Source organism: Gavialis gangeticus, unplaced genomic scaffold (genome assembly GCF_001723915.1).
Source record: "Gavialis gangeticus isolate Ggan-Ray unplaced genomic scaffold, GavGan_comp1, whole genome shotgun sequence".
Lineage (NCBI taxonomy): Eukaryota > Metazoa > Chordata > Crocodylia > Gavialidae > Gavialis > Gavialis gangeticus.
In genome coordinates this window covers 23,233,829-23,246,847 of record NW_017729034.1, presented here as the reverse complement: position 1 = coordinate 23,246,847, position 13,019 = coordinate 23,233,829, and the positions used below count along the sequence as shown (strand labels likewise).

Sequence of the window (13,019 nt, the reverse complement as noted above, 5' to 3'; positions counted from 1 at the left end):
TGCATCCACAGGTGCATCTCAAGTAGAGCCAGGGAGGTGATCCTCCCCCTCTATGCGACGCTGGTCAGGCCACAGCTGGAGTACTGCATCCAGTTCTGTGCGCCCCATTTCAGGAGGGATGTGGACAACATTGAGATGGTCCAGAGGAGGGCCACCCGCATGATCCGGAGACAACAGGCCAGACCCTACATTGAAAGACTGCGGGACCTGAACCTGTTCGGCCTTCACAACAGAAGGCTGAGGGGGGATCTGGTGACTGTCTATAAACTCACTAGGGGGGACCAGAAGGGTTTAGGGGAGACACTGTTTCCCCTAGCGCCCCCTGGCATGACAAGGAACAATGGACACAAATTATTAGAGAGTAGATTTAGATTAGACATCCGCAAGAACTACTTCACAGTTAGGGCGGCTAGGAGCTGGAACCAACTTCCTAGGGAAGTGGTGCTGGCTCCTACCCTGGCGATCTTTAAGAAGATGCTTGATGATTACCTGGCTGGACTCATTTGAGTCCAGTCTTTTCTCCCACTCAGGTGGGGGGTCAGACTTGAAGATCTACAAGGTCCCTTCCAGCCCTACTTCTATGATTCTATTTTCTCTGCAAGACCTTTACATCTTTCACGACCCAGAAGAGATGATGCTCTGGAATGAACCAGAGTTGTATATCAAGGCAACTGTTGACTGTAGGATCCCTGCTTCATTTGTTGCACAAGTTGGAAGGTGAGTAGCAAATAAAACAGGAAATTGCAGCAAGAAAAAGGTTGGTCTAATGCCAAAAGCAGTCATGTGTTGCCCTGGAGAATTGTTTTGGATCCCTAGCTCAGGCACAAAGGTCCTATGGACTGTCAGGTAAAGAACACTACGGCCAAACTTTTCACTGGTGGTTGCTAACTGCGTGCTCCTCATTTCTGGGTGCCTAACACAATATTCTGGAACGTGACGTGCAATGGGAGATGTGCAGTGAATATGCAAAGTGCCATTTAATGCTAGCTACTCTTAAAAAAAATAGGTCTGTGGTGTCCTTAATCTGGGACCCACAATTGGTGGATACTTTTGACCTTGATCTTCCTGTGCCTCAGCTCCCCATTTTAAAACATAAACTAGACCATCCTTATACTTCCCTGGGGTTTTGTGAAAATAAGTCAGTTCGTGTTTGTAAATTGCTAGAGCCCTACAGAGATGAGCATGATAAAAAAAGATGGTGACTAAATTACTAATTCAGTCTTCAGAGCATGATTTAAACAGTGCGCAGTAAATAAAACCTAGGACCACACCATGAATAATAAGGTTAAAACTTGGAAAAGCTGCTCACTTCCTGAGCACCATCCACCCTGGGCACTGATTGAGGCAGTGTCCCTCTGAACACAATACATGTTTGTGTAATGGATCATAACGCATATGTTTAAAGTGGGCCAAACTAGGTTGCAGAGTTCATCTTAGTTTAGGTATTTCCTAACACTGGTGTGCTTGATTTTGCAACCTTAATAATGAAGCAGTCTGTGTGACGTATGATTCATATAATAACAGGCTTTGTTGAATGCAGCTTACAAAGAATCAGCAAGGTCCACTAGACAGGGTCCTGGGTTGGGAATCAGGGGACTGGGTTCTCCTCCCCGCTCTGTCATTACCCTGCCCTGAGACCTTCACCGACCTGAGCTTCTGGTCCCTGTCCAATATTCACCTTTCTTAGCAAACAACTTAAACAGTTTGGCAACCTCTGGTCCCATCTGGAAACACTTGCACAATTTATCTATAGGGCCAGTCTTGCTGACTTCTTACCTCAGGGACTGGGCTGCCCCATACACAGTCCCAGAGTGGCGAAGTGACCAAAATCCACTCAATCAGAGCATCAGGGAATGAGCCCTATTATGTACTTGTGCACATGTACAGGGAAATGAAGAACAATCCTGACAACTGATGCCCTTCTGAACACCTGTTTACAATCCTGGTGAATCCCCTGCAGCCATCAGGCCTCTCCTGAGCAAAGGTTGCCATGCAAAGGAGGATGCATGTGGAAATGGGAGCTGATGCAAAGTGTCCCCTGGGGAGACAAATAGTGGGACTGTACAACTGGTTGTGGTGTAGCTGGGATAACATGAACTAGAAGGCAGGCATCTACCAACAGCAGCCCTGAACCCTCCTACCCATCCTCTTGCTTTACCTCTGTCAATCTGAGCAAGTTCCTGGTTCTCGCCCTCAGAGTCGTCGCTGTCCTCATCACTTGGGGGGTAGGAGATCTAAGGGGAAAATCAAAAGAGAAAGGCTTTGTCATTAGTATTAAATGCTTGATGCCCACTGCCCGTGATGCTGCACGCAGCCATTTCTCCTGCCTGTCCTGCAGCTATCCACACCACAAACCACACATGACTGCCAGGACACCTGCATACACATCCTCTTCCTCAACCTCAGCTTCCACTCCACTCCAGCACGTACCCGGCCACCTGCACCCAACATTAACACACAACTTCCCCCCCTTCCACCTCCAACTCTCCCCATATATACACACCCACACCCTGTTAGTTAACCCCTTAAAAAAAGACACAACCTGCAACCACACTAGGTCTGTCCCCACCTGTGCTCCCCTAGGGACAATTACTTCCCCAACTCCCCCTCACAAACACAGACACGTCTTGTCACCCCCAGCCTACAAGACACCCACAAATTCATGCGGGCCATCATCTCAACTACACTATATATATATATGTGCCCTGATTCGTTTCATGATGACACCTGCACACACTGACAAAGTAAGTATATACTCGCCCTGTCACCCTTTATGGAAGAAGTCTGATATAAAGGAATAAGGATGGTACACGTAGGATTCCACAGAAATGTAATTTACTTACCAGATCTACAGACTATAACAGAAACCTTGAATCCTTCTGCAGATTTTCTAAAACCACCCACAGGATTTGATAGACAGAGGTAGTTTAAAAAAAGACCATTAGCATTTTACAGGACGTTTCCATATTGGAACATCCACATTGCTATGCCACCCTACACACCTCTCATTTTCCCTAAACCCAAATACCCACTGTTACCGCACCTCCTGTATCACCACATCTCCAAAAACACGCATCTTGTCACTAAATAAACACTTATCTCCTACCAGCACACAGTACTGGAAAATTCATCTGCTCCTGATACCTACCACATGGGACACTAGGACAATGTCCAAATCAGCGGTCCCCAAAGGGTGTGCTGTGGCACACCAGTGAGTTGTGAGAGTAGCAAAAAAAAGTGCATCACGAAAAGTGGGTGAGCTCAGACCCCAGACAAATGGGCCCCACAAAGTGGGACTGGACCCCAGCTGTGCCAGCTCCATGTGGCAGGACCAGGCCGACACACCGGATCTGGTCTGCAGTCCAGTGAGTGAACTGTACCACTATTTTTTTTCCTGGATTAAGAGTGCCCTGGTTGCTGCGGCACAAATTGCTGCAACACACTCCCCTGCATGTGGGCTTAGTTGCAGGACAAAATTATGCCACAACAGGCAAACTGCCCTTGCCCAGCTCCTCTTGGCTCTTCAGCCAGGGAGAGCTGGAGGTTGGAGCCAGCAGTCTTACCGGGTGGTCTGGAGCATCAGGGACACAGGTCAGGAAGCATGAAGGCCTGGCCGGCAGCCAAAGCATTACTCTGGATAGCCCAGCTTCCATGTGTGTTGGCACACACTTGTTGTACATGCATTGCACTGCTTTTTGTGCCGGGTTTTTTTTTTGGGGGGGGGGGTTGTTTGTGTTGTTGGTTTTTTGTTTTGGTTTGTTCTGGTTTTTTTGAGGGGAGAGGGACAGTTTTACCAGAGAAATCCCAGTAGCAAATTTCGCACTGCAAATGTGCAGCACAGGGCACTTTTAATGTTTGCCACATGCAGTTTGTGGCACCACAAAGGTTTGCGGTGCCATAAACTGTACACCCGATTACATTTGGGACTCAGACATTTCACATTGCTGAAAATTCCAGATATACTTGCATTTGGCCAACAGATGGGTCAAAACCAAAGCCATCTCACTCAACCACTCTCTAATGCTGAACATATTTAAAAATAAAAATCCAAACTTGGTGACTAGCTCCTGTGTCTGTGATGGGCTGGGAAAGGGACCTGGATCTGATTCTGGCAGCATTTCAGGAGATGGAACACAGCTAATGCTCTGTTGGACATTACACGTCTATCTACATGCCTATAACATTGTTAAATGTGTGCGCTTTCAACATATACACAGGCATTACAATAGTGGATCAAACCTGAGGTCTACCTAGTGTATTATTCTGTCCTTAGCAGTCGACACCAACAGATGCTTCAAAAGAAGATGAAAAAGCTCCAAGAACCTCCACCCTTGAAGGACTACTATGGAATAACCTGACCCAAGAAGAAGGTTTTGTGGCCTCATGCAGTTAGCAGTCGCCCAGAAGAATACAATTTTATATCTCTTATGCATTTTATTACTACTTTAAATAACTACAATAATTCCTCTTATTCATCGTTTTGGTAAATCCATTTCTGAAGCCTCCTAGGCTTCTGACCATGGTTATTTTCCAATGGCAACTAGTTCTACAGGTTAATTGTGAGTTATATTTGGGAGAAAATGATATTGTTTCCTTTTAAAAGTGTTGATGTCTTAAACACCTCTTAAATTTCAAGGAGGCACAGGGAGAATATGTGTTATATTAATACACAACCACCCCCACATACACCACTGCTACCAGAATGATGATAGTTCACGTCCCAACTAATGCATGCACACACAAGCAGAAAAGCAGGAAATGTACTTAAATGGGCCACATATGGGAAAAAAAATGTGACATAAAAAGGAATCACAGGAGCAATAAGGCCTACAGCTAACACTGAACTTGGTACAGGTGCTGTGTCGACCACGCTATTTTGCCACTTCCCATAATTTCATTTTTAAAGAGACATTGTCTTCATCCACTACCCACTTGAAATCTGATGCCCTGGTAGAAGCAGGAAAATATTTTCCTTCTTTAATGATGTTTGCAATTTTCCATGACATGTCACACTGAGATTGAGGGAAGGAAAAGTGGATTTTCCTCCAGTCTGAATACCACTGAAATAAATGTGGCTGTTTGTTTTTCCACAGCAACTAAAATTATATTGTATATATGCATGCACATGCACTATCTAATAAGGTCATTACTGAGGAGAGGTGCCAAATTAGCAGTCCTCTATTTGTAGGCTGAGCAGATACAATATGTTATTTACAGTAGAGCAGTGCCTCAAGGCCCCAACCAGAGACTGAGGCCTTACTGTGCTACAGGCTGTCAAGCACATTTTAGCCTTAAACTCACTGCAGAGTTAAACCCTAATTTGAGTCCCGTCCACACACAAAAACCTCTTAACTCAGGTGTATTTTTAACTCAGGTTGACAGGCTTGTCAGGGGTAATAGACTAAAGTCCTGTTAACACAACTCATCAGCTGCTAATGAGACTAGTTGGGGGTACAGATACAAACTAGCTCCACCTGAGTACTGCTAGCCCTCCAATGTCTTCACCCCCGTTCCCACAGTGAGCCCAGAAACAGCAAACAAGCTATCCCAATACTAACTGGGAACGAATATCAAGCATCTCAGCTCCCTGAAGCACTGTGAACTGTGGGCTACGCTTCTGGAAGCCCTGGGGCTACATCTAGGTGAGTGCAGCACCAGTACGGAGGCAGCACTGTGAGTTGTCATTTCACCACACATTTGTTCTCACCCAAGCTCAGCTAAATCAAGAAGAGTAACTCATATAGACAGCTAATTGTGCATGAAAGGCATAGTCACTACGAGGCAGTTGTTACTTCGCACAGCTTACCTGTTAAACAAAAGATGGGAGGAGAAAGGTGATGAAGGGAGAACTGATGCTCAAGGTCGCATAGAAAGACAGCAGCAGAGCCAAAAACAGAAACCGAAAGTCTCAAGCCACCCAGCCAAGACCTCTCATCACTAGTTCACGCTGCTCCCAGGCAAAGTAGAGACTGGAACAAACCCAAGTTTCCCAGGAAGGGGTCTCCGCCCCATTTCTTTGTGCAACCTCAAATCAATCCTTGGCATTTTTTCTCAAAGAATGACAGTGACGTCTAGCACTTCCAGCACAGAAATTACACATAAACCGGTATAAGTGATTGGAAACCAGTTCAAATCTCTTAAACAACAGAAGTTTAATGCACATAAACTGCTTTCAAAATGGCCAAAACCAGTTTAAGATAAACCTGGATGGATGTACTATCAGCCTTAACGGATTTAGGTTAAATTAGTTGATTGAACTTCTGTCCCAAATCCCTCCAGATTCAAATTAACTCATGGTCTTCCAGCATCCCAGGATGCTTTACGCCTCCCCCCCCCCTTAAAGGTGGACAAGCTATCCTTGGCCCAAGCTGTTCGCTCCAGCCTAGCAGGGAGGCATGCTCTAGCGCCTCCCCAGCTTCTGGCCTGGGCCACTGCAGGCATGTGGCTGCATTTCTGGAATCAAAAGTGAATGTCTGTTCACTTGCTTATTGGTTCAAGCTATGCATCTTAGACTAGCCTGCAAAGATTGAATCAATTCAGCCATGGGCGACTGGTGCCTCCTGATCCTGGGGGGGCACCAGTGGCCAATTGCTGACTGGAGGGGGTCCCCCAGCGGCCGATCTGGTGGCAAACATCACCTGTGGATTCAGCCTCGGGTTTTTTGACTGTCTGTATTTAGTCAAAGAGTGAGAATAATGATGTGAGATAATTAACAAGGATGGATGGCTGGATATGAACCAGTGATTTAGATTAGAAAGTCTTACACACAAGGGGTGGCCAACTTATGGCACACGTTCCACAATTAGCAAAAGCAGCCTCTCTGTGTGGCACACAGTACACTGGGGAGGAGACAGGCAGCACAGTGGCAGATAGGGATCAGGAAAAAGAGCAGCAGATGATCAGGGAGCACAGGGTGGGGAACAGAAAGCAGAGCAGCAGATCTGAAAGGGAGCACAGGGCAGGGAGCAAAAAGGAGAACAGCCAGTTGGGCAGAGGAAGGGGATCAGAGTGGCACCTGGGGAGGGTATAGGCTAATTTGTGGCACACCTACCAAAAAGGTTGGCCTACACTATTGTGAATTATTTCTGATCCCATGAGATACTCAATACAAATTCAATCTACACAACACAAAATCCTGTTACAGCTACTTTGCCTCTACTATGTCCGTCCCCACATTCCCCCCATCACCAGTTTCATACTCAAAGCAAAAATAACTTCAACTTGCCTGTAATGCTTCTCTAGACCAGAGGCTGACAACATCTTTAGGCTGTGGGCTAAAGGGATCTAGCTCAGGTCAGAGATGGGTGACTGGGTAGGTGCTATGACCCAGCTGCCAACACTGCTTTTCCCCACAGTAGCACAGGAAAGTGAGTTGCCAAAACTCCTAGCCAACAAATGCTACTGAAGCCTCATGTCTGCAGGCTGGACCCAATGGCTTTGCAGGCTGGTTGCCAAATCCTGCTCTAAATAATATTTGCTGTGGCTCAAGGTTGGGGATGCTGAACTGCTTTTAATGGTTAGGAAACTAAACCTATGGATCTGTTTCCACTTGTAGCTCACATAGAATCATAGAAAAGTAGGGTTGTAAGGGACCTTAGGAGGTCATCTAGTCCTGCAATATAAATACTGCAATATAAATGCCTCCCAAGAGGGATGTGGCTTCTACACTCAAAAAGGAATCATCTCACTGACACAGCCAGGCCTGTAGCCCTAGTTGTGGAAGAGCAACTGCAATTGCTGCACGTATCATTTGCAAAACCACCACTCATTTTTCTGTGCCAGAAACATAGCAATTAGAGGTGAAAAATAAGTTATCCTTTCTATCTCCCTGCTTTCCCCTTGGCAGTTACCCCACAGGCTAGCTGATCACACCCACAGGGCCCTCCACCTGACATTCAGCCAACATTAGGGGTGCTCAACCCCACGAAGCCATGTCTTCTGACCACTGGGGCTCCCAAGGGATCCCAGTATTTGGCATTCAGGGAGATGTTGCAGCATGAATTGCCACTCCCCTGTTGCCAAATTTCCAGACCCATGGGGAGCCCTGCAGATCTGGAGAGCATGGCCTTTTATGTTAGGCTGGGTGTGCTGGACAGATTGGGACAGTGTAAAACTGATCCAGCTGACCCAGAGCTGTTCCAGCATGGGGCAGCATGGATCTGACTGGGGTGGTGGGGAGCCAGTTAGGACAACAGCTGATCTGGGTAGTGCAGGACCTAATTCCCGTACATAGGGCCAGGCCCGATTCTGGTGTAAAGGACCAGTGGACAGCCCGGTGCCACTTATCTAGCCTTTGGGACCAAAAGGTTGAATACCACTGGCCTAAATTGTAACTTTGCTCAGTTTCAGCCTATCACATCTAGTGCAGTTGCACCCTGCCACGGACCAAAGCAATTGCTCTTCCTCTTTGGACTTTAAACTACTGAAGACATGATTTTCAGTAGCATAATGAAGTTGTGGGGGGCAGGGGGATGACTGGCACCAGTCCTGGGCACTGAGCCAGGTGTGGCAAGGAGAGGGTTGAGAAACAGGACACAGAGATAGCAGCAGCTATGCTGTTGGCTGGGCCTCCATCGCACCATTGGCAGCAAAGCCAGTGACTCTACCCCATGTGCAGCTGCTCCTCCAGGGCACTCAAACACCATGTTGCCCCTCTGTGACCTCTAGCTATTATTCAGCCCAGCTGAACCTGTATTTTAGTTTTGTTAATCTCTACTTTTGGCTTAGTAAAATCCTCTACAGCTTAAATCACAAAATGGACAGTTCAGGTAAAGTGCTCGACTGACAGACCCAGAAACTGAAATCCTCCATTCACCTCCAGAACTGACGCATTACAGGCAGCAGGACGAGGTGCCTCCCCACCTTCAGTACCACCCAAGGCATGTGCCTTAACTGGAACAGAGGGGCAGTTCTGCAAGCAAACTATTAACCTATGGAAATCACTGCCCCAAGGTATCATGATGACCAAGACCTTTGCAAGCCAAAAAAACCCCCCAAAACAAAAAGATTAGACATTTATCTGGACAATTAACATTTCCAGTGTTACAGTAAAATTTTAAAATCAAGCAAGTCTTGTGGAAGAGTTACAAGCAGTCATACTACAAGGCATAAACCAACCTTTAGCAAATGGAGAAAAGATTTTCTTTCCTAAATCCTCCTGACCTTTGCCCATAGGACTGTGCTCTCTTAAGAACCATTCTATTAAAAATGGCATCAGCTCAGTGGTTCTCAACCTTTTTTGACTCAAGACACCCCTTGATAAACTCAAGGCATGCCTTGCTTAAGTAAAGGTACCCTTTGAAAAATGTTAGCTTTTAGTTTTCACTTGATTTTTGGCTACAGAAAGAGAGTGGTGGAGCAATTCTTCTGTTGCAAAGAACTCAGAAAACCCACAATAGGGCAGGATTTTTTTAACATTCCTATTTGAAATCTCTGGGTTTATCTTGCATGACATGGTTGCATGTCTTAACAGCACTAACATTGTGCGGCATTCCACAGCACCCTGAAAAAAACTCAAGGTACCCTAAGGTGCTGTGGCACCCTAAGAATCACTGCATTAGCCTCACAACCCTATCCTCCACTGCACAACCCATGCCTGTATAGTAACCTCTGTCCATACTACAAAAACTGAATAATGACATCCAAGTGACAGAAAATTTCATTCAAATCAAGGGTACCAACTAGCCCCTTTGCTCCCTAAAACTTAAACAACATTTACTTCTGCATGTGAAGGCAGTATAATAGAAGTCTCCAGCTCACACATATCAGGGATGCATAAAAGTTTACAAGCCACAGTGCAGGGACATCCGTCTGCAGTGTAAGTTGCTGCTTCCTCCATGTCTGAAGTCAGGCAGACTTGCGTTATCACACCACGTTGATATTAACAAATAAAATGAAAGCTTCCTATGAACCTGTGCATTCAGGCATAAAGAAGTTAGACATACAGGCCCACAGTTTCAGCCAGTCTCTGAAAAAGTACCTGCAAAACCTGCCTGCATGCCCATTTGTGCAGTCATTCTGTAAGCCTTTTTCTGGCAGGAGGTGCCTATTCGGCAGACAAATGCAGGTTTTTGCATGTGCAGTGCCTGCTGCGTGGACACAAATGCTGATTTGCAGGAACATTCTTGTGCATTTGATCACTTCTGTTTGCAACTGTTTAAAAGCTCATCTGAAAACTAGTGTCTTAATAACGTTATCTTCGGTTTCCATCCTTCCCTTGCATATCAGCCTGTATCTCGTAGCTGGCACCTTTGCCATTCATTCGCCTGCAGCTAGGGCATTTGATACATCCTTTGGTAGTCTGAAGGCCATGAAACACACCATTACCTTGACTAGCCCTCCCTCTACATGAATGTCTCTTTCTACGCCAGGTTCCCCCTCACCTATGTCATATATAAGTTGGTTGCCTTGAGTCACCTCTCTGGATTTCTGATATAAAGTTTGGGAAATAAAGAAAGAAGTAGGGTGAATGGGTGATGGAACTGCAAACAAACACTTATTGCCTAGACACCCCGACACTTGCTCTCACCAGGAAAGCTAATAGCTATCCCATGATATGATGCCCTACCCACACTCCAGACCCCTCTTCCAGGAAGTGCTCGCAGCTCCTTCCCTGTTAGATGGAAGTCACCTCCAAGAACAGCAAGCTGAACACAAGGGGGGATGATGGTAGCTTCAGTAAGGACTTTCAGACCTGCCATACTATATCAGATCCAAGGTGCACTGAGTCCAGTAGCCTGTCTCCAACAACAGCCAGCACCAACAGCCTCAGAGGAAAATGCAGCACTGCCCTGGCAGGCACATGACAGGTAATCTGCTCCCCCATGTTAGGTCTTTCGCTGATCCCTAATAGAGTTTGGTTTAAACACAGGAATAGGCTTTGCAATCAAGAGGGACAAAAGCCACCTTGTTAATGTGTTGTTCTCCTTGGTCTAGTCCTTGATCATAAGCGGATCCAGTGACTACCAGGTGAACAAAAGTTACTCTGAAGATAATCATCAGGGAATTTACCAAAGAGAAGGAAAGTTTACACTCTTATGAGGCAGGGGAGGCTGAAGAGGGACAGCAGTAGGGTGACATAACCATATCTCTCTCTTCCAAAGATCTCAGTTGTTCAGCATGGTCCTCAGGCCCCATTTGTTCAGCATGAGAGCGTTTAGCGTGCGTGGCGGACTTACCAATACAGCCTGGCATGTCCAGACTCAGAGAATCTCCATTGTGATTGGTGGACACCATCCACCGATCAGGTAACGGCAAAGAGAGCCCCAGACCTGGTTTAAGCCTGTACTCTACAGGTCCGGCAGAACTTTGGGGGGGCGGAGCCTCCGAAGAGAATGAAAGGCGCTGCATGCAGTACACTGCAGATGCGTCTGGGGACGAAGAAGGGAGTGGGGAGCAAAGGAGCTGGAGACGAGCAGTTTGGCAGGTGGAGCCAGCACCTGGAAGAGCCCCAAAGACCTCCATGTGCCAGTCCAATGCTCCCGCCCCAGTCGCTGCGCAGTGCAGTGCACGGGGCTCAAACCGTTGGAGCTGCTCGAGACAGCTCAGGTCTGCAATTCCTGGCAGGCGGCTAGGGACCCAGTGCACAGATCAGTGCATGGAGCCCAGACCCTGGGAGTCGCTCAAGGCAGCTTGGGTCTGCAGCTGCTGGCATGGGGCCAGTGGCTCAATGCAGATACCGCTGCACAGAGGGTCCGGAAGCGGTCCGAGCCCCAGTGCTGCACAAGGCACCCTGGGCCTCCAAACCTTAGCAGAAGCCAGAGCCCTCTGTGCACATGACAGTGCACAGGGCCCCGCGCTGGTTGGCGGGCCCAAAGGAGCAGAGGCAGCTGTGCCTCAACAGGAGGGGGCTGGCTCGTACGCAAGGAGATGGACACCTCCCACCCAGGACAATGGAGTTGTGAGCTACACGGCAAGGGGTTTCCCCACAGAGAAGGGGGAAGCTGCTCTGGGTGGTGAGGCTGCAGGGGAAGCCTAAGCAAGGGAAGGCTCCCTGGGTTTAAAGTCTCTCCCTGGGGCATGTCCCAGGAAGTCACAGCAGGACCTGGAGAGCACTGAGGATTTCTTCTCCTACTGGTTGCTGGAACGCACCCAATGCCTCAGTAAGCCCCTTGAGAAGCCTTGGCAGGGGAGCTTAAGGAGTTAAACCTAACCTAATGTTGATACATCTTCCATTTGGGTATAGCGCACCTTATATTTTGTGTATTATTATATTTGTGAACTAGTTATAGTATATGGGTCTTGCTGGAGCTCTACCAGACCCTGTATTACCTTTTACCTATGTCTTCTTGAACTCACATTGATGCCTTTTGTGCGGGGTTCTGATTTATTTGATGGATATTTTAGGGATTATCTGTATTTATTGGTTGTTTTCTTGTATTTACCTATACTTACCTGTTGCTCACCTGTACTATCCTGTGGGATACCTGGCCCAGATCAGCTGCTTACCTGTGCAGGGCCCAGTGCCTTTAGAGGTACTATGATCCTTGGAATATAGCATCATATAAGGAGTGTGTGTGTGTATATATATATATATGTATATATATGCAAGTACATGTTAATATCACCTTCCCTAGACCCTGTGTATATGTATATCAATAAATCTGTATACAGTTAAGTTCCAGATTGTCCTGGCCTGGCTTTTTTGGGACAGAGGGAAACTGTCAGTAGTCTGCAGTTTCATCTACAGCATACCTGCCAGCTAACAATACCCTTCAATTGGAGGAGGGAGTACATACCCGTGTACATCCAAGCTATATGTGGGATTGAGTGTGGGGACCATGATGCATCCAACTGCAGGTATGTCTGTGTGCCCATCCGACTAGTACACTAGTGCAACAGGAAGTGTCTTCTGGGAGTGTGCACCTATTGCTGTCTGTAGGAACCCTAGTGCATCAGGGAGTGACACAGCATATGTAAGTGCTTGTTCCTGTCTATGTGGAAATGCGAGCATGGGGTTACATTTGGTCTTCCAAGTGAACCATGTGACTGTGTGGGAAAGTGTCTATATGCCAGCACCT

The 13,019-nt window shown here is 46.9% G+C and overlaps 1 protein-coding gene across 3 annotated transcripts in view; it reads right to left on the bottom strand.

Annotated features, from left to right (window-relative positions):
* LOC109304582 overlaps positions 1–13,019 on the bottom strand; it is a 132,611-nt gene that overhangs the window by 97,925 nt on the left and 21,667 nt on the right. For all 3 annotated transcript variants that reach the window (XM_019527265.1, XM_019527264.1, XM_019527263.1), the window contains exon 2: positions 2,159–2,234. In XM_019527265.1, the coding sequence (XP_019382810.1) occupies positions 2,159–2,234 (76 nt within the window). The remainder of the gene's footprint in view (positions 1–2,158; positions 2,235–13,019) is intronic.